The sequence below is a fragment of the Prorops nasuta genome, unplaced genomic scaffold, assembly GCF_024137725.1.
Source record: "Prorops nasuta isolate Cenicafe-Biocafe unplaced genomic scaffold, Cenicafe_Pnas_1.2 PNAS00023, whole genome shotgun sequence".
Taxonomy (NCBI): domain Eukaryota; kingdom Metazoa; phylum Arthropoda; class Insecta; order Hymenoptera; family Bethylidae; genus Prorops; species Prorops nasuta.
Window position 1 is genome coordinate 1,670,831 of NW_027116820.1, and position 19,405 is coordinate 1,690,235.

The following is a 19,405-nucleotide window of genomic DNA, read 5'->3' on the forward strand; positions in this document are numbered from 1 at the left end:
GTGGGCGCGTATTTCCTTAGCCACCGTAGCCAAAACGCGTCTGCGAAATGCTGTGCAACACACCAATGCTTCCTTAGATTTCCGATTTCTGCGTCATATTTATCTAAAACCATGGCTCCCGACGAGCTTCCAATAAGAAAGTGATTAGGTGTTATCGCCTCGTCGTCTTCCGGGTCCAACGATACGTGTGTCAACGGCCGCGAGTTGACAGTGTGTTCTATTTCCGTTAGCACAAGGTATATAATACTTCGGGACTTATTACTTCATCCCTTAATATAACACGCAACGCAACTTTCACGCTCCTGACAAGGCGCTCCCAAGCACCTTCCATATGAGGAGCGTCGGGAGGATTAAAGATCCATCGCATTCCATTACGCAATCCAAATTCCCGTGGCCCATTTGCATCCATTGTGTCCAACTCGTTCTTAAGTTCCTTGCATGTTCCTCGGAAATTGGTGCCGTTGCCGCTGTACATCACCTTCGGACATCCTATCTTTGCCGCTAACCGTTGTATTGCCATTATCACAGCGCTCGATGTTAAGTTGTCGGAAAATTCCAAGTGTATTGCTCTTGTGGTCATACAAGTAAATAATACCCCCCACCGTTTTTCTCTTCTACCTATTTTTACCACCATCGGCCCAAAATAGTCAATGCCGCAATGAGAAAACGCTCTAAGTTTGTACGCTGATCGTCTTTCCGGCAACGACCCCATCAAAGGATTTTTCGGCTTACCCTTTTGCTTCTTACATATTACACAATCATTCATAATTGACCGTAATTTCTTGCGCACCCCGAGTATAAAAAATTTCTGCCGCAACTCATTCATAACGGTCTCACTGTTGCAGTGATAATATTTAGTATGGTATTCTTTAATTAGCGCTACGACGAAAGGATGTTTACTCGATAAGATTATCGGCCTATTATTGAAATATTCCTTTAATTTCCCGAGGGGCCCCTCGGCTCGCAGTATGTCCTTTTCATCCAAGTTTGGTCGCATATTCCCGATTTTACTATCTTTTCTGATCGATACCCTTACGGATCGCGCCTACTTCTTCTGAGAATGATTCTGCCTGTATGGTTCTGAACAAGAAATTCTCTAACTTTTCTTATTCCCCCTCGCAGTTTGGGTTATGTTTTTTCCTCCATCTCGCGATAAACCTATCGATCCTTCGCGCCACGGTCAACAATCCTTTCCATTCGAAAATTTTCACGGTTATCGGCATTTCGGAAACCCTTACCCGTGTACAAAATACCATCGCTTTTCGCATCTCCATCCGATCTATTTCCTTCTTTCGCTCCTCGCTCAGTTCCGTTTGTACTGGCCACTCGCATTTTTGGTTTTTCAAAAAATCCGGTCCCGTCAACCATGTATCGTTTTCTTCTTTTCCTGCAGCTTTCCATCGAGTCGCTCGGTCCGCGGGATTTATTTTCGTGGGTACCCATCTCCATTCCGTACCCTTGCTGAGTTCACTTATTTCCCCTAGGCGATGAGCGACGTACGATTGTCTTACCATTTGATCCGACTTTATCCACCTAATCACTGTTACGGAATCGGACCACAGAACTCTTTCATCTATTTTTATCGTTATCTCCTTTTCGACCACATACAATAATCGCGCCGCTATCACCGCCACTTGCAATTCTAACCTAGGTATCGACAAGGGTTTCATCGGGGCGATGCGCGACTTCCCCATGACAAGCATTACGTGCACCTTTGCGTCCGGTGACGTTATTCTTAAATAAATAGCTCCAGCGAGCGCTCTCGAACTCGCGTCCGCGAACGCGTGCAGTTGTACGTTTGAATAACTGTTGTTGCCTTTTGGTGTCAAACATCGAGGTACATAATATTCGTTTAGCTCCCGTAAATTTTTTACCCAATTGATCCATCCCGCGAATTCCTCATCTCTGATCGTCTCATCCCAGCCGATTCCGCTTCGCCATATTTCCTGCAACAATATCTTCGATTTTACCGTAAACGGGGATAATAATCCTAGCGGGTCATATATCGACATGATTATCTTTAAAAACTCGTGTTTCGTCGGTTTTCTCTTTCCATTCATCATCGCTTTTGGTATTTTTCCCATGTTTACGTTGAACCCTAATATATCGTCCGTGGTTTTCCAAAACATTCCCAGGACCCTCTCTTTACCCAACCTTTTAGACGAACTCGTCGTCCATTTTTCTCCCTGGCCTTCTTTGGGCAACGATGTCATTACCTCGCTTTCATTCGATGCCCATCCGTGCATTTCGAAGTTGGCGCAGGAATTAACCGAAATAACATCCCTCACTAACCGCGTTGCTTCTTCTATCATGGGTCGGCTAGACAGGAAATCGTCCGCGTAACTGTCCTCTTTAATACTTTCCACCGCGTCAGGCTTTTCTTTTACAAACAAGTCCGCATTCTTATCTTTGACATAAATCGCGCTACCTTGCGGTGATTTGGCGCCAAATATCAATCGCGTCATTTCATAAACGTCCGGGTCCCTTTTTCGGTTCCTTCCTCTCCACAAAAATCTTTGCGCGCTACAATCCTCCTTCCTCACATGTACACGCATATACATGTCCTTTATGTCTGCCACTACGGCTACCGCAAATAGTCGGAAACGAATCATAACGCCCGGCAAAGAGTTTAAAAGGTCCGGTCCTGCCTCTAGTTGATCATTCAAGCTCCACCCTTGCGTTTTCTTGCTCGCGTTTTGGACGATCCTAACCCGACCCGGTTTGTCTACATTCGTTACGCCGAAGTATGAGAGATACCAAATACGTTTGCCTATTGAACTTTATTCCGCCTTTTGCGCATAACCCGCATCAATTAATCGCCGCATTTCTTCGTAGAACAAGTCGGCATACACATTGTTGTTGTCTAACCTTTTTTCCAACAATATGAGGTCTCTCATCACGGTTGCTTTGCTATCGATTTTAGGTATCATGCCACTCTTCCACAATAAACCGGTTTCCCACGAGCCATCACCTCGTTTTCGCGTTGTTTGTTCAAGAATATCGAGCGCCATTCTATCTCCCTTTTTCCTTCGCTCGACATATTTCGCGCCGAAATCTTCAATTGCGAAGTATTCCTTTATTAAGTCGTCCATCGCGTTGTCCGCAATACCGTCGGCTTCTTCCTCATTCACCTGTACCCATTCTATTTCCTCACCCTTTTTTATATTGTATCGATAGACGCAGTGCACGACCCATCCCAGAGGTTTCAACGTTATCGCAAGCTCACTGTCTTTTACAGCCCTCATTTCTACCGTAGCGATCAATTGCCAACTATCTTGCCCTATTAAAATATCCGGTTTTGCCTTTCCGTATGGCCGCTTGAAAATGCTTTCCCTTTTCGCTATGTAACGCACTATATCCGCGTCCAACGTTTGAGTCGGAAGCCCTAACTCGTCTAAAGCCATCGCTCTTCTGATCGAATATTCCTCAAGTTCTCCGCTAATCTTAAAGCTAACCTGTTCGCAACACAACGATATTCCAGCGCGGTCGTTTATGCATCTCATCGTTAATTTTAATGGCATCCCTACAATACCTATTCCCGTTATTATACGTTTGTCTACTAATGTGATGGTCGAACCGTCATCTAAAAGTGCGAATGTGACCCTCCATCGTGCGCCGGTGGATATTCGAACAGGGATCATTTTCAATAAGGCCCCTACTCGCATTGATTGTCATGCGCTATGCGCCGTCGTGGACAACGTTTCCCCCTTTCGACGCTCTCGATTTTCGCCATCATTTCTTGCGCCTCTTCTCCTTTCATCTTGTACCGCGTTGTCTTTGTGTACATGTAATAATATATGGTGCCGACCGTTGCATTCCGCACAATTCGTACTCTTACAGTTCGCTTGTACGTGCCCCTGTCTCAGACATTTATAGCACAGTTTGCATTTTCTCGTCAAGAAACGTCGCCTATTAATCGATTCCCTGGCGAACGTTCTACATTCAGACATTTCGTGGTTATCCCGCCTGCAGATCGCACATCTATATGTCTTCTCATTCGCGACTACCGGACACGCTTCCCTAGTTATCTCCGATTCTTTTGTGGCGACCAACGTAAACAATTTCCCCGTCCTTTTGTTTACTTTTTTTCTGCCGATATCTTCGCCCTCTTTGATCATTACCTCTTCTATATCGCAAATTTCCCCAGCTATGGCCTTTTCTGCTTCTCTGAACAGTAAATCCGCGAGGGTTTCAAATATCATATCGTTGGCCGTCGATAGTTCAGTGTATGTGTTATACGCGTATTTCAAGGCGAATGGTAAATTCTTTGCCACAGAATCAATCAATTCAGGGTTATAAAGATGACCGGTTAATCTTAAAGACTTCCAGGCCGCTACCGCATTTTTGAGCTTGCTTGCAAATTGTGCCAGTTTAATCTTTCCCGATCCTATTGCCGGCAGTTCCTTAATTTCGCCAACTATCCGCATCGCGATCATTTTTTTGTTTCCAAAATGTAGTTCCAACGTACGCATTATCGTCCGTGACTCATGGCAGATCGCTAACAGTGTACTAACTGTCTCTCGCGCTTTTCCTCAAGGGCTGCGAATAATCGTGCTACGTTTTCGCGCTCCGTATATTCCCCCTGTTCCGTCGTAATTTCGAATGTTTCTTTGAAGTGAAACCATTCAAGAGGATTTCCCGAAAATTTGGGTAATGCTTTCGCTGTTACTAACCTATTTACCAATCGCGAATTATCACTACCCAGAGTCGCTTCGCGGACCGTACGCAACGTCGCCTCCATCGCTGCCGTAAACCGGGATAAATAATCTTCCGTCGCGTTTCCTAGCTTTATCGTTTTTATAACTCTAGGATGTCCTGATCCTTTCACATTTTCGCGACTCGGACTTCGTCCCCGTGGTTCTCTGAGAAACGCATCACTTCTATCCTTCGTTCGCGCTGTACTATGTAACCAGTTTCTCGTTTCGCACGATTCCCCTCGAACGTCGGTCGAAGTCGATGGCAAATCGTATACGTCACCTGTATTAATTATTCGTCGTTTTACAACTTCGCTTTGACTTGAATCATTTTCTTCGAGCGATCGACCCATCGTTGCCTCGTTTTCCGGGTTCTTGATTATCTCCCTTCGACTTTCCCCGACTTGTTGAAGCAGGTCGCCTGGCACGTCTTCTGACGTCATTCTTTGTCGTTCATCCGTGACTCCCATGTTGCTTGGTCCTATTTGGCCGCTATCGACTCGTTCTTCTTCATTATTGCCGCAGGTTCTCGTGTCTCCTTTTTTCGTCCTCTTTTTCGGTATTTCGGCTATTTTTGCCGTACTCTCCACAGCCGCTCTTTGCACCGTGCGCGTGGTTCTCTTCTTCGTCATGGCCAAATATCGTTTTTTTCTTTCTTGTCCTGCTAACCTCACGATAGCACCACCTTCCTTCTATCACTTTCGACCACTACGAATTCCACTTTTCCTTGTCACTTAGTCCCAGGTTTCGGCACCATAAAATGTTACAGAACCGTTGTGATTAACGTAGTTCGCATGTAAAGTTAAGGAGAATAATATTCACAATACAAATATTTTGTTGTTAAGACGAGTTTATTTTGATCGTGTTCACTACATGAATTCTGTTTTTCCACGTTCGTCAAATCTCTCGAAGAATCGACTGGAACTGACCGAAACTGACTCGCTTGGGGCGCCTGTTCGGCCGCCGAAAAATCGCTTTACCGAACGCCACCGAACGAAGCCGAGGGAGACCGAGAACGATCGAAGTCAATACGCGTTACCTTCCATTCTAGATTCGAAATTCTTACGTTATAAATAAATACAAAGAAACACTCCTGTTGCTTTCCTCCCCGAAGTAGCCTGAAAGCCAGGTTAGCCAATTTACCTGCTTATGTCAACCTTCAGCGACGGCATTACGCCCATTTGAGGTCTGTGATAGGAGCACCTTTAATTCTCCAATAGGCCTGATGGCCACAGTCAATATATTACCTGTGCCAATTTCCCACAAGCATACAGGAGCGATCATCTCTTTTGACATCAACCGCTCCTAGCCATCCTCTACGTTCCTTTCATTACAGATCCATTTTAGAAATGCTTTGATTGGCTCAGCCATCTCCCTGGATTATGATCCAGGACCCGGCGTCGGCTAATTTGATTAGTCTCTAAGACACTGCAAATTGTACCATCAACGAAAAAAGTGTTGCAAGGCTCTTTTATTTGTTACGATTAATAAACAAAACCATTAAAAAGCACCGAAGCCTAATCTAAATCAGTGTTATATCCTTCAACAAAAATCCTCCATCGAATTTCCTACTACTCACTACCAGCTGGTAGACACCAGTCACTGGAACCCACACTTAAACTCTTCCTGAGACTACTATACAACTCACAGTCAACTCAGGACGTAACAGGGTGATAAATATAGCTAAGAAATAATTAAATAAATAAAAAATATAATTATGACGATTTATTTTTTATTTAATGTTTTTGCTTGAAATTGGAATCTCAACTTGTACGCGCTTTTCCCGAACGCTGTCCCCAAATTGGAGATCAGCTGGCTCCCCTACAGCTGCCGGAAATACCCCGATTTCATTCAAACTTTCGCTAATATCTTTTTTTTAGTACGATAACCGATATTTTCATTAATGTCATTTAACCCTTTCGCTTTGGATATCCAGTTCGCCGAAGTAATGTTTCTGTACGGGTGTGCGCCGCGAATACTCACAATATGCGTTGTTGCTGTATATACATTTTCCTAGGTCTTAAATAACAATATTGCCAAATAAAACAATCTTCGTTACTATATAATGAGTATTAAATTATCCACTGCAGATTGCTCTTATGTATGAATCGTTTGAATGCCGAATGTATGGGGTGACGACTCAGAAGTTGTCGCGTGGCCGCCGCCTATAGGCGTCGCTCGTACGTACAAGACATTATGCGCGCCGCTTATAAGCGGCGCTCGAAGGGAAAGGGTTAAAAAAGATTTTTTCTTACAAAATATAATAAGAAAAGTACTGGAGAAATAAGATTTCATTCGTAATTAATTGATTCAACTTTATCTGCCATAAGAGTCCACGTTAAAATTGTCAGCTTTGAGCTCAAATTTCTTGAATGTTTGGCCGATAAGCGGTATAATAAGAGTACCGTTAGATTCAGCGTGTTCTAAATTTTAAACAATGTTAGGCCCGAGTTCGAGACATTACGCGTAGGAGCCTTCTTAACCTTTTCGCTCCGGGACTGGTCCATATATAGACAAACAAGAAAAGCGAACGTAATAGATGTTTATAAGGTCAATTTAATGCACTAAATTTAGGAAAAATATTGAAAAAAATCTTGATTACTTCTTTGACCTTCAAAATTATCTTTGAAGGTCAAACAATGAAAATGCGTATTTGCACTTGAAAATTGGTATACCTACGTTTTATGAGTCGCTGGATACGATAAAATTAGTAAAAAAAAATTGTAATGACTTCTTTGACCTTCAAATTTTAAGGTCAAAGAGGTGACTAGAACTTTTTTTACTATTTTTATCGTATTTAGCGGTTCATAAAACATAGGTATACCAATTTTCAAGCTGAAATACGCATTTTCATTATTTGACCTTCAAAGTGCAGGGTCAAATATGAATCTGATATTTTTTTCACTATTTTTATTGTAATCAACACATCAAAAAACATTGAAAAGCGCTCTTAAACCTTCACTTATAATTTTTTACATTAGCCTTAACTTTCTCTCCGGGAGTGGTCCATACATGAACCAGCACTCAGTGTGGCGACTTGTCATAAGAAGTTCATTCACTTAAGTCATGAAATTCAGCTAAAATGCGAGGTCAATTTTAAAGGAAAAATCCCCGGAGCGAAAAGCTTAATAATGGCAACTGCAGGTGTTGGATTCGTGAAAGCCTACGCCGTTGTTTGCGATCGTATCGCGTGCGTACCTGGCAATTTGACATAGAAGAAAAGAGTATTTTGATCTCAGAAAGGTTCTTCGGAGGATCCCTAGAACCATTAGAAATTTGAAATACCGAAATAGCGGCTGCTTTGCGCTCCACATGATCAAAATTATCCAGTATTCAAGATAAGCCAAACACTAGAAAATTACGTCTATAGTGTTGTAGAAATATTGATATTTGCAAGGCGGATAAAGTTACCTTGAAGTTATTAGGAGTTAATACAATTTCTTTCAAAATAAAGTATAACTTAACAGTTTAATAGATGAATAGTTTATATGATCTCTAACCATAATATCATGTGAGTAAAATATTTAATATATATTTGGTAAAATATTTTGTATTTGCATAAAGATAATATTTTTTTTATATTGATTAACAAATTGTAAGTGATATTTTATAAAGGCTGTCCACCTAATCCTGCCATCCTAAAACCGCAAAATAGAAAAGGTGACAAACTTTAATAAAACTTTAGACACTATTCTAAAATAAAAAGTTATTAAATATACAAAATCTGTCTAATAATAACATCCCGTTCATTAACTTTTTCACTTGAGCTGCATCGCTAGAGTGCAAAAGGTTAACAAATCTTCCTGAAAATTTCTGGCCAATATGCTAGGGCAAATTAATTTTTTAACCAATTGCTACTTATACGATTCAATGATTGAAGTTCCAGATTGAAAAAAGTATAAAGGCATTATTCTCAGAACCACCCTCCTGCTTAAGGTTTAAGTTCGGCAGACTTAAGAAGACAGTTTCATATATTGCTATATTTTTATAGATCATTATTAATAAAGTATTATAAAAACAGTAATAGCCTACTTAATTCAATAATAGTTTATACAAAAAATCAAATGTATTACTAATATTTTCTTATTATAATATATTATACGCTAAAAATGACAAAAATTAAAAATTGTTGTAAATTAAAATTACTAGTGACAATTTTTACAAAAGAGATATATAAGTATTAAGAATGATTATCTAATAACTTTTTATCAAACAAAAATTCTCCCAAAGGACCATGGGTCGACATCATCTTACCCAAGGTGGAAATCTTTCCAGCAAGATCGCGCTCTCCTTTATATTGTTCATCCAAAAAGTCTGCAGTCAGATAATCTACCAACTGTAAACAGAAAATATAAAAAACCTTATTAGTCATACATATTCCTGCTTCATCAATTTAAATAAATTTAACAGTACAAAGTTTATGGAAAGGCAGATTATGAATTATTAAAATAATTTCATATACATTGTATCGGTTTTATCTTCAAATATTTAATTGTCGTGACGTCTGACAACCCTAATAAAAAATATTTCAGACCAAACTTGTGTCTGGTTCGAAGTTGTGTAATAAGGCGATATTATTGAATACAGCTCATGTATACTTTAGTATATTTAAGGTTCCCTTGAGTTTTTTAATATGAAAATCAGTTTCTGTACCATATAAGATATATCAGCAATGAGGCGTATTTTGTAGAAAGTATTTTTGAAGGCAAACCGAGCCGGAAAGTGCTGTAGCATTTTTTCCGGAAAGGCATTGTTCCCGAAATAATTCATTTTTAAATCGGTAAATCAGAGTTTAATTCAACGGAATAATTACTTTGTTTTCTCTGTCGTTGACAATTCTCTTTTAATAAACAAAGGAAGCTCGTAATTCTCACCCAGCGTTGCCAACTCCGCCATTTTGATTATACTACGCTGTTCAGTGATGCCAGAATCAAGCTTTTAGCAACAAAAATAAAGTTAACCGCTAGCCAGCAGCATTATTGAAAATTTGAAGGGAAGGGGTATATATCCCTTCCCTTCAAATTTTCAATAATGCTGCTGGCTAGCGGTTAACTTTATTTTTGTTGCTAAAAGCTTGATTCTGGCATCACTGACATCACTGTACAGCGTAGTATAATAAAAATGGCGGAATTGGCAACGCTGCTTGGCACGTTCAAAGGAAATGGTCAGTCTAACTCTCGAATGTCAGAAAGTAGTTCCGTATGCACTAGTGTGAAATTACAATTACTCGTGCCTGACAGAGAAATATCAATCGAACTGTTGGTTCCGTCGGATTGACCTCTCGCTAAATTGCCTTGCGCACCCATGAAAGTTCACAGAAAGCCAAGTAATAGAGCTAAATTTTACCCGTTTCTTGACATAGAACCTAACCGGAAGCGAATGGCACAGTCACGTTTGGAACTATCCCTAAAAGTTAAGTTTCATGTTTCCAACTCTCAACTTTTTTCCATTCGTTTTTTATTAAAACTTTTCTTAAAAAAAAATGGATTTTTTTTCGTTTTTCGTTGATATCTTGAAAACGGTTCATGCAATGTTAATGACGCCAATGGACGAATCGTACAGAATGGAAAGACAAAGAAAATGAGCTTTAAAAATCTCCAATCGGATAATTAGGAGCCGAAAAAATTAGAAGAAACGAGAACATTGGTACCTTTTTTGAAAAATCACAACTCTGCCATTTTGTAAATTTAATAGCTGAAACTTTGAGGGATGATAGACATTTACGTCTAGTTTATGTGTAGAAATTTGAACATTGTTGGTTAATTAGTTTCTGCGTAATTAACGTTTGAATATTTAATGAGCTTTTTTGCGAAGGTTCTCCTATCAATTCGGATTATCCTATTCAGATAAAAAAAAAAGATTTAGAAAGAGCAACTTAAGCTCAACAAAATGTATATTTTGGTTTTGTGAAAATATTGTGCTATATAGGCGAAAAACAGGGGCAAACATGGTCGAAAACAGCCGAGCGCTTGGAAGTAGTCGTGTTAATTTTAAATTGCACGCGTTGTTTACATATATATAATTAGGAGTAAGTCCTACGCCACTGAGTGATTTGAAATTGGAGTAATAAGTTGATAATTGTGAGTCTGGGAACCAGTCGTCATGCGGACTTCTAACAACAAGGTCATTGTAGAGAGTGTTCAATAAATAGGCAGTCTAGCAAAGTTCTTTGTGTACAATCATTTCAAAAATAGCTATACCTTATTGAAGCAATAAAATGCAGCAGCATTAACAAAGGAAAATTCTAATGTTACACTAGTTGTGCGACTCTTTTTGTAACAAGTCGAGTGGTGGAGGACAGAGCGATCGGCGAAGAAGCGCGTATATGTATATATATATATATACATATATATATATCTGCACACATCTATGATAAATACAATCTCCACTTATACACTGAGATTTACGCCATGTACAAAGTTACACGCACATAAGTTTGTAATACGAGAATTTTCAGCTCCGATTCTTTTAATTCGCGTAAACGTGTGGCCTGCCAATCTTCTACTACCCACTACACAGTGCCAGTTGAATATCTAACCTTTACAGGACCGGCGTGGCCACTTTAGTGGGTGGTTTTCTAATATTTCGAAATGTTTATATAGAATCATTTTAAAATTTGTAGAAAGCTTGTAAATATCGTTTTTAATATCATTGAATCCGAGTTGTTATCAGAATTGGTTTAAATAAATCATCAGTAATATCCTAAGAATCTTTTAGAAAAGTAATTTATTTTAATTATAATTACACTAAAAATATAAAAAAATCACAATAATAATAATAAAGAAATTCATAAAAATATTTAATGAGAAAAAAATGGAGCTACAAAACTTCCGACTCCTCGCCATTAGCTCTGGGTAACTCTAAAGGGAAGTATTCAAATCCATCAAGTAGAGACTACGATATGTACTAGTCAGCTATCTTGAATGTTAAAATATTTAATTCTTCAGTGGATATTCGTAAACAGCGATATCAAAAGTCCCCAAAAATGAAATTTTTATTTTTGAAAGATATATAATTTTTGTTTATAACTCAATTTATTGGCCAAAGCTTTCCCGGCTGGCCTGGCCGCTTTAGTGGCCATTAAAAGAGGGGGGAGTTCGGTTGGACATGCTGGGCCTACATATGAATGAATTGTCCATATCTGTGATATCATTTTTGAATTAAAAAAACGCCGGTCCTTTAAAGGTTTAACATTAATAGTCCGGGAGTGAGGCCAGAAAAATAATAAGTTTTTTCCACTTCGTGCTATACGGGGTGCAAAAGCAATGATGTTTTTAATTTTAACCACATATTCTTGGGGCTAAACTAAGTAGAAAAATCCTATACTATAAGGTCCGGAAAAGCATCATTGCTAAGATAAATCAATTTTATACCGATGACTCAGGGATTTGATTCCACGGAAAAATTACTTTAATCTCACTTTCGTTGACAGTTCCCCTTCAAAAAACAAAAGAAGTTTGTACTTCTCCGTCGTTCCGTATTGTTGTACACGCACACACACACACTCACGCAGCTACGCCGATTAATAATATTACCTCCTAATGTCTTACATTCCTGATCCTGGTGCTAATGAAATCTATTTTCTGTCTATTTTTAAAATGAACCTCGATAGCACCCATTTAATTGAAAAGTCTGAAAAATAATACGGCGTTATTCGTAGATTAATTTTCAAGTCGTTTTATCTTTTCGGTGACGCGACATATTTGAACTGTTCTAAGGTAATCAAAAAATAAGTATTATATTCAAAAAGCTATTATAAGAAATCGTATTTTTTCTGTTTTTGAAAATCTTATTGCTTTATCACATTGAGCAGTTTGCTGCATCATTGGAAGAACAAAATGACTCGAAAATTGGCTTACAAGTAAAGCCATAATCTTGTTTCGCAATTTCGGCCTAATAAGTGGAGAGCCTGAAGGATTCCTTTAAGAATAAATGAGCTTTTTTTCATTTTATGAAAGGAAAAGCTACAAAATTAAGAATAATTTTTTGTTAATGCTGTAGATTTTTATTCATAGTCTTTACACGCTCTTATGTACGAGGAGATTTCAGATAAGTTAGTAAATACTTATCCTATTTTCTTTTAAAGTTTATTACAAATTGCTTGGTGAATTATAAAATATTTCATTTTGGTGACCATACATCAACTTGTAGTCACTAGAAAATAGAATCTGGTCTAGCAATTGGCTAGTTTTACTGGCAAGTCCATTTAGACAGACACTATGCAAAAAGGCAAAAACTATGGATAATCTATGGGTTAAAGAAAAAATTATTCTTAATTTTGTGGATTGTCCTTTCATAAAATGAAAATAAGCTTATGTATTCGTAAAGGGATCGCACAAGCTCTCCACTTAGGTCGAAATTTCCACAGAACGCTATGGCCTCACTTGAAAATTTATTTTAGAGTCATTTTGATCTTCCAATGATGCAGCCAACTGCTCTATCTGATAAAACAGTGAAATTTCTAAAAGTAGAAAAAAATACAGTTTCTTATAATAGCTTTTATAATATAATACTTATTTTTTGACTACCTTAGACCAGTTCATATGTTGCGTCAGCAAAAAAATCAAACGACTTGAAAATTAATCTACGAATAACGCCGTAATATTCTCCAGACTTTTCAACTAAATTGATGCTATTGAGGATCCTTTTCAAAATAGGCAGAAAATAGATTTCATCAGCACCAGAATCACAGGAATGTAAGGCATTAGAAGGTAATATTATTAATCGGCGTAGTTGCGTGAGTGTGTGTGTATGCGTGTACGACAATACGGAACGACGGAGAAGTACAAACTTCTTTTGTTTTTTGAAGGGGAACTGTCAACGAAAGTGTGAGTAAAGTAATTTTTCCGTTGAATCAAAGCCCTGATTCATCGATTTAAAATTGATTTATCTCAGCAATGATGCTTTTCCGAACCTTATAGTAGAGGACTTTTCTACTTAGTTTGGTCCCAAGAATATGTGGTTAAAATTAAAAACATAATTGCTGTTACACCCTGTATAGAACTTTTTGTTTTAATCTGTAGTTTAGAACGTCCTTGGAGAGCTCCTACAGTTTGTAATATGAAAGTGGTCGGGAAGGTCATTATTAATGCAAATAAGTTGGAAAAATGTGTTTATCTCCAGTTTATATTGAAAAACTCTATTTTTGTTTATTGTATCAAAAAATGTTTCAAATAAAAGTTGTTCGCAATTTAATTTCCTATAAGATAGATAGGGGTTTAAAAAATAAATTTCTTTTTAATTTATAAAATCATTATTTGAATAGCAGGAAGTGGAAAAAAGTTTATTCAATAAAAAAGAGTATAAAAACGCTTGCTTGCTACTGAAATTTCACTGAAAGGTGTCTTTTAATTAATAGAATGTGCTATACAGGTCACTTTTTGATACCTAAAAATGGTGGCCTATCGCAAAATTATTTATACTAAAACTTCATGTAGCTACCAATTAGTTTATGATGGTCATAATTTAATGAAACCAATTGCAAGCTATTGGTATTAATGCTAGTAACAAATGATAAGAAGAGCATATTTTCAACAAATAAGAAAAACATCTTTTAATAGATAAAACCTGTTGCTACGTTTAGTAATTCAGCAAATGTTGAATCTAAAGAATTGGAATAAACTCTATTGCAATATTTCTAAAAATCCATGAATTTAAAACAAAATCAGGATGATTAGACCAATAGCAGCCCAAATTCTTAATTTTCAGTTAATCAATAATTACGTCGGAAGCATTGGGTCTTTTAACATGAAAAATTTGGAACAGTTATAGTACACATACCACCCTGAAATAAGAATTTTTGTCTCAAGCTTTCGACTGTTTAGTTCATTTAAAACCAATAACAAAACTTTGCCGAAATTTTTGCACCCGACACACAGTAGTTCCAATGACATATTTAGAATGGATAAATTCGGATTGATCAAAATCCAGGTGAGTTTCACTTTAATTAATTTTCTTTGATTATTTTGAGACATTCACACTTATCACCGTCTGCCGGATTTTGCATTTCTTTATTTTCTTTGATTTTTTAGTGCAACTTGCAGCGTTCATCACTCGGGCAGTGGGAACACTTGTTTTTCTAATAGGCTATTTTCCTCGTTACTTATTTCTCTTAGGTTTTTGGGATATTTGATTATGAATCTGATATTCGGGGGGAATTTGAAAATTCAAAATGGCGGGTGCAATATGGCGCGTAACATTTCTAAAATTAATCAGATATGATTGAAACTTGTCACTTTAGGATTCTCCGCAGAAGTTTAAACGGTTCTTTCTTAAGTATTGACCGTATCTGATTAGTTTTAAAAGTGTTGTCCGCCATATTGCACCCGCCATTTTGCATTTTTCAATTTGAATATCAGATTCATAATCAATGATCCCAACAACCTAAGAGTAACAAGTAACGAGGAAAACGGCCTATTACAAAAGCAAATGTTCCCAATGGTCGATAGATGGCAGCTGCAAAATAAAAAATCAAAGAAAATGAAAAAATACAAAATTCGGCAGAAGGTGATAGGTGCGAATGTCTCAAAATAATAAAAGAAAATGAATTAAACTGAACCCTACTTGGATTTTTATAAATCTGAATTTATCCTTTCCAAATGTGTCCTCGGAACCACTGTGCAACGCTAACGATTTATCCAGTATTATCCACCGAGTAGTGCGGTGGTGGGGGTAACGGATCAGCAGTGACGGGAGACACGCTGGTGACAGATTACACTTTATTGTAAAAATGATTATTAGACAACCAAAGTTCACACGATAATGAGTATTTTTTCTTAACTTTATATTTCTTGACATGAAAATTTCATAGGAGCATTTAAGGTGGTTGTCTCGCTTGATTCAGACTGTACTAGACAAACATCTTAAATTTAAAATTAAAAAATCCTAATTTATAATTTAATAAATAATGATGAAATATCAAATAATAGGCAGAACACAATGTAAAAGAAAAGTTTGCACTTTTATATTTACATTTAATGTCATTTTAATAACTATCATCTTGTAATTATTTTTTTAACATGGTTTTTTATACAAGAAAATTTGTTTCGCTTTATTTTAATTTTTGAGGTACCATATTAATTGTGAAATTATACTCTACAACTTCACCGAATTAACTCTTAAATTTATTTACAGAAACAATAATAATAACATTTTTTCACATATCATTAAGCATCTTTTTGTTAAATAAAAGAGATTTCCATGCACGTTAATCATTATTTTATAAAGCCGACTCGCGGTGAAGTTGCAGAGTACAATTTTATAATTAATATGGCACTTCAAAAAATAAAATCGAGCGAAAAATAATTTTTTTTTTATGAAAAGAACCAAGTAAAAAAACTATTAAAAGATGATAGTTGGTAAAATGGAATTAGATGCAAATATGAAAATGCAAACTTTTCTTTAGATTGTGTTCCACCTATTATTTGATAATTCATCATTATTAATTAAATTGTAAAATAGGATTTTATTTGTTTTGAACTTAAAATATATCTGACTAGTAGAGTCTGAATGCAATGAAACAACTACCTTAACTAATCATTCAAAGTGCATAACCAACTGAAAACTTGAAAATTATTGTTTTCTAATGCAATAATATAATTCATTGGTTTAATCAAGTAAAATAAAAAAAAAACGCTCATCATCGTGTGACCTTTGGTGGTCTAATAATCATTATTATAATCAAGAGTAATCTGTCTCCAGTGCGTCTCCGCGGCTGCTAATCCGTTACCATCACCACGGTGCCACTCGGTGGATAGATCGCTAGCACCGTGTGCAAAAATTTCGGCAAAGTTTTGTTATTGGTGTTAAATGAACTAAACCGTCGAAAGCTTGAGAAAAAAATTCATATTTCGAGGTAGTATGTGTACTATAAACGTTCCAAATTTTTCATGTTAAAAGACCCAATGCTTCTAACGTAATTATTGATTAACTGAAAGTTAAGGATCTCGGCTGCTATTGGTCCAATTATAATGATATTTTTGATAAACATTGCAATAGGCTTTATTCCAATTCTTTAGATTCAATATTTGTTGAAATGCAAACCGTAGAAACGGATTTTATCTGTTAAAAAATGCTTTTCTTATTTTTTGAAAATATGCTCTTCTTATCATTTGTTTACTAACATTAATACCAATGGATTGCAAATGGTTTCGTTAAATTATGACCATCAGAAACAAATTGGTAGCTACATGAAGTTTTGGTATAAATAATTTTGCGATAGGCCGCCATTTTTAGATACCAAAAAGTGGCCTGTATAGCATATTCTATTAATTAAAAGATACCTTTCAGTGAAATTTCGGTAGCAATCAAGCGTTTTTTATATTCTTTTTTACTGAATAAACTTTTTTCCGCTTCCTGAAATTCAACTAATGATTTTATAAATTAAAAAGAAATTTGTTTTTTAAACCCCTATCTATCTTATAGAAAATTAAATTGCGAAAAACTATTATTTGAAACATTTTTTGATACAATAAAAAAAAAATTTAGTTCTTCAAAATAAACTGGAGGAAAACACATTTTTCTAACTTATTTGCAATAATAATGAGCTTCCCGACCTCTTTCGTATTAGAAACTGTAGGAGCTCTTCAAGGACGTTTTAAATTACAGATTAAAACAAAAAGTTCTATATAGCACGAAGTGGAAAAAAATCTAATTCTCTCCGACTACAATGGAGCCCCCTTCTCCCTGCATTCATCGTTTAAGCATATAAAAGAATGTTCTACGAGTTTCTGTTTTGAGACAAATAAAGATGAAGAACAGGGCATAAGTAGTTAGGTTTGCTGGTTACTAACTGCTATTGCTGTGCGAGGTATTGTGTGAAACATTACTAAGCATCTACGAGCTTGGAAATATATAGTGTTATAGAACATTTCCTTAGCTGTGTGTGTGTGTGTATGAAGCTCGGTAAAATGTAATAATAAAATACTGTAAGTGCGTAAAGTACCGTAAAGTACAATAAAGTGCATTAAAGTGCAACATTAATCACATCTTCTAAGCTGCCTGTTTCTTCGTTATTGTTCCGATTCCTTTCATCGTTAAATTACATCATATAGAATGTTTGATAATTATATCCCACATAAAACAAGCTTCACTTGTAAAAAAAGGCCGGCAAGTACATAAGTCGTATCTAGCATGATTAATATATATAAAATATAAAATATTTTAATTAAAATAAATAGTGAAATCCAAATGTTAGGCAAGTATAAATTTTTACCATGGCGAAAATTGAAATTTGGAAAAAAGTAAATAGCAATACAAAAATTATTTGACGGGCCCGTAATATCCATGTGTAAGTCGTTATCTTGCTATACGGGTTAGCCACTTAATTCGTATCAAGAGACGGAGATCCTCTTGATGCCCCATAGTGGGGACTAAGCGCGTGATTGGCCGATGCGTAAGAGAGAAAGAATGAACGACGGAGAGAGACGGCAATGCTGCTCACGTTGCTTCTCTATCATTTCTAGCAGTGTCTCTTTCTGCAACGTAGTTACGCTAAACGTATTGGTTGCTAGAGAGAAAGGCTACTAGAAGTGAGCGAGAGAGAGAGCGATGCAGCGTGGAGCGTGGTAACATTGTAATTCTCTCTCTCTCTCTCTCTCTCTCTCTCTCTCTCTCTCTTACTCTTGCTCTTTCCAGCAGCTACTCATTTGACTGAAAGAGAGCTATCTTTTCCTCACCACCTTGCGGTAGATAGCTAGGTGCGTTTTTGTTTTTACATTCAGAAAAATTTTTCAATTCATTAGCTGTTATTCATTGCAACAATAAATTAGCTTTATTATTGTAACGAATATCAGTTAATAAATGGAAAATTTTTTCTGAGTGCTAGTGGTTTCCCCAGTAGGCCTAATTCACTAAACTTGTATTGACTTATAATTGCTCGAAGTGCCTACCTCTGCTTTGAAGGCAGAGTTCGGCTCTTCGAACAATTATAAGTCAATACAAGTTTAGTGAATTAGGCCTACTGGGGAAACCACTAGCACTCAGAAAAAATTTTCCATTTATTAACTGATATTCGTTACAATAATAAAGCTAATTTATTGTTGCAATGAATAACAGCTAATGAATTGAAAAATTTTTCTGAATGTAAAAACAAAAACGCACCTAGCTATCTACCGCAAGGTGGTGAGGAAAAGATAGCTCTCTTTCAGTCAAATGAGTAGCTGCTGGAAAGAGCAAGAGTAAGAGAGAGAGAGAGAGAGAGAGAGAGAGAGAGAGAGAGTTGAACATTTATTATATACCTAGGCTTCCATTCGAAAATAAGATTCACACAGAAATAAATCAATAGTAGTAAAGGGGGGAAATTGCTAAATAAATATAGAAACTGTCTCTATGATTTAAAGATACTTCATGACAGCGCAGACAATAATGTCATTGAGGAAAACCAAGTGTTAATTTTGATGGAAGGTAATTGTATACAAAATTAATAATATTAATTTGAACTGAAAAATACTTTTACAGTTAATCTTTTATTATAACTTTTTCTATTTACTAATTTTGTATTTGAGATGAATACATGGAGAGTAAAGATTGGTTACAGAAGAATACCAGAATGCCATGGGAGCTTGTCATGCGTCATTGAGAAATCACCTTTAATCTCAGACAAAAAAGAATGATCAAATTTAAAGGCGCTGCATAGGAAATATTTGAAGAATGGCCTATTTTAAAGCAGTCTGAGAGTTGGCACTTGATAGCTTTTGACTTTGAACAATTAA

General features: G+C 36.6%; 3 protein-coding genes across 5 annotated transcripts in view; all 3 read right to left on the minus strand.

The window, feature by feature from the left end:
* Window positions 1-226: 226 nt before the first annotated feature.
* Window positions 227-997, minus strand: LOC136781526 (uncharacterized). Its single transcript, XM_066740413.1, has one exon. It carries the CDS (start codon window positions 995-997, stop codon window positions 227-229), a length of 771 nt encoding a protein of 256 aa, XP_066596510.1.
* Window positions 998-1,010: 13 nt separating this feature from the next.
* LOC136781527 (uncharacterized) lies at window positions 1,011-3,641 on the minus strand. Its single transcript, XM_066740414.1, has 3 exons — window positions 2,804-3,641; window positions 1,159-2,725; window positions 1,011-1,080 (listed from the first exon to the last, which is right to left on the minus strand). Exons 1-3 carry the CDS (start codon window positions 3,639-3,641, stop codon window positions 1,011-1,013), a joined length of 2,475 nt encoding a protein of 824 aa, XP_066596511.1.
* A 4,576-nt stretch (window positions 3,642-8,217) lies between these two features.
* Window positions 8,218-19,405, minus strand: part of Fer1HCH (Ferritin 1 heavy chain homologue) — a 70,668-nt gene continuing 59,480 nt past the window's right edge. For all 3 annotated transcript variants that reach the window (XM_066740390.1, XM_066740391.1, XM_066740389.1), the window contains one exon: window positions 8,218-9,030. In XM_066740390.1, the coding sequence (XP_066596487.1) occupies window positions 8,875-9,030 (156 nt within the window). In that variant the 3' untranslated portion in view covers window positions 8,218-8,874. The remainder of the gene's footprint in view (window positions 9,031-19,405) is intronic.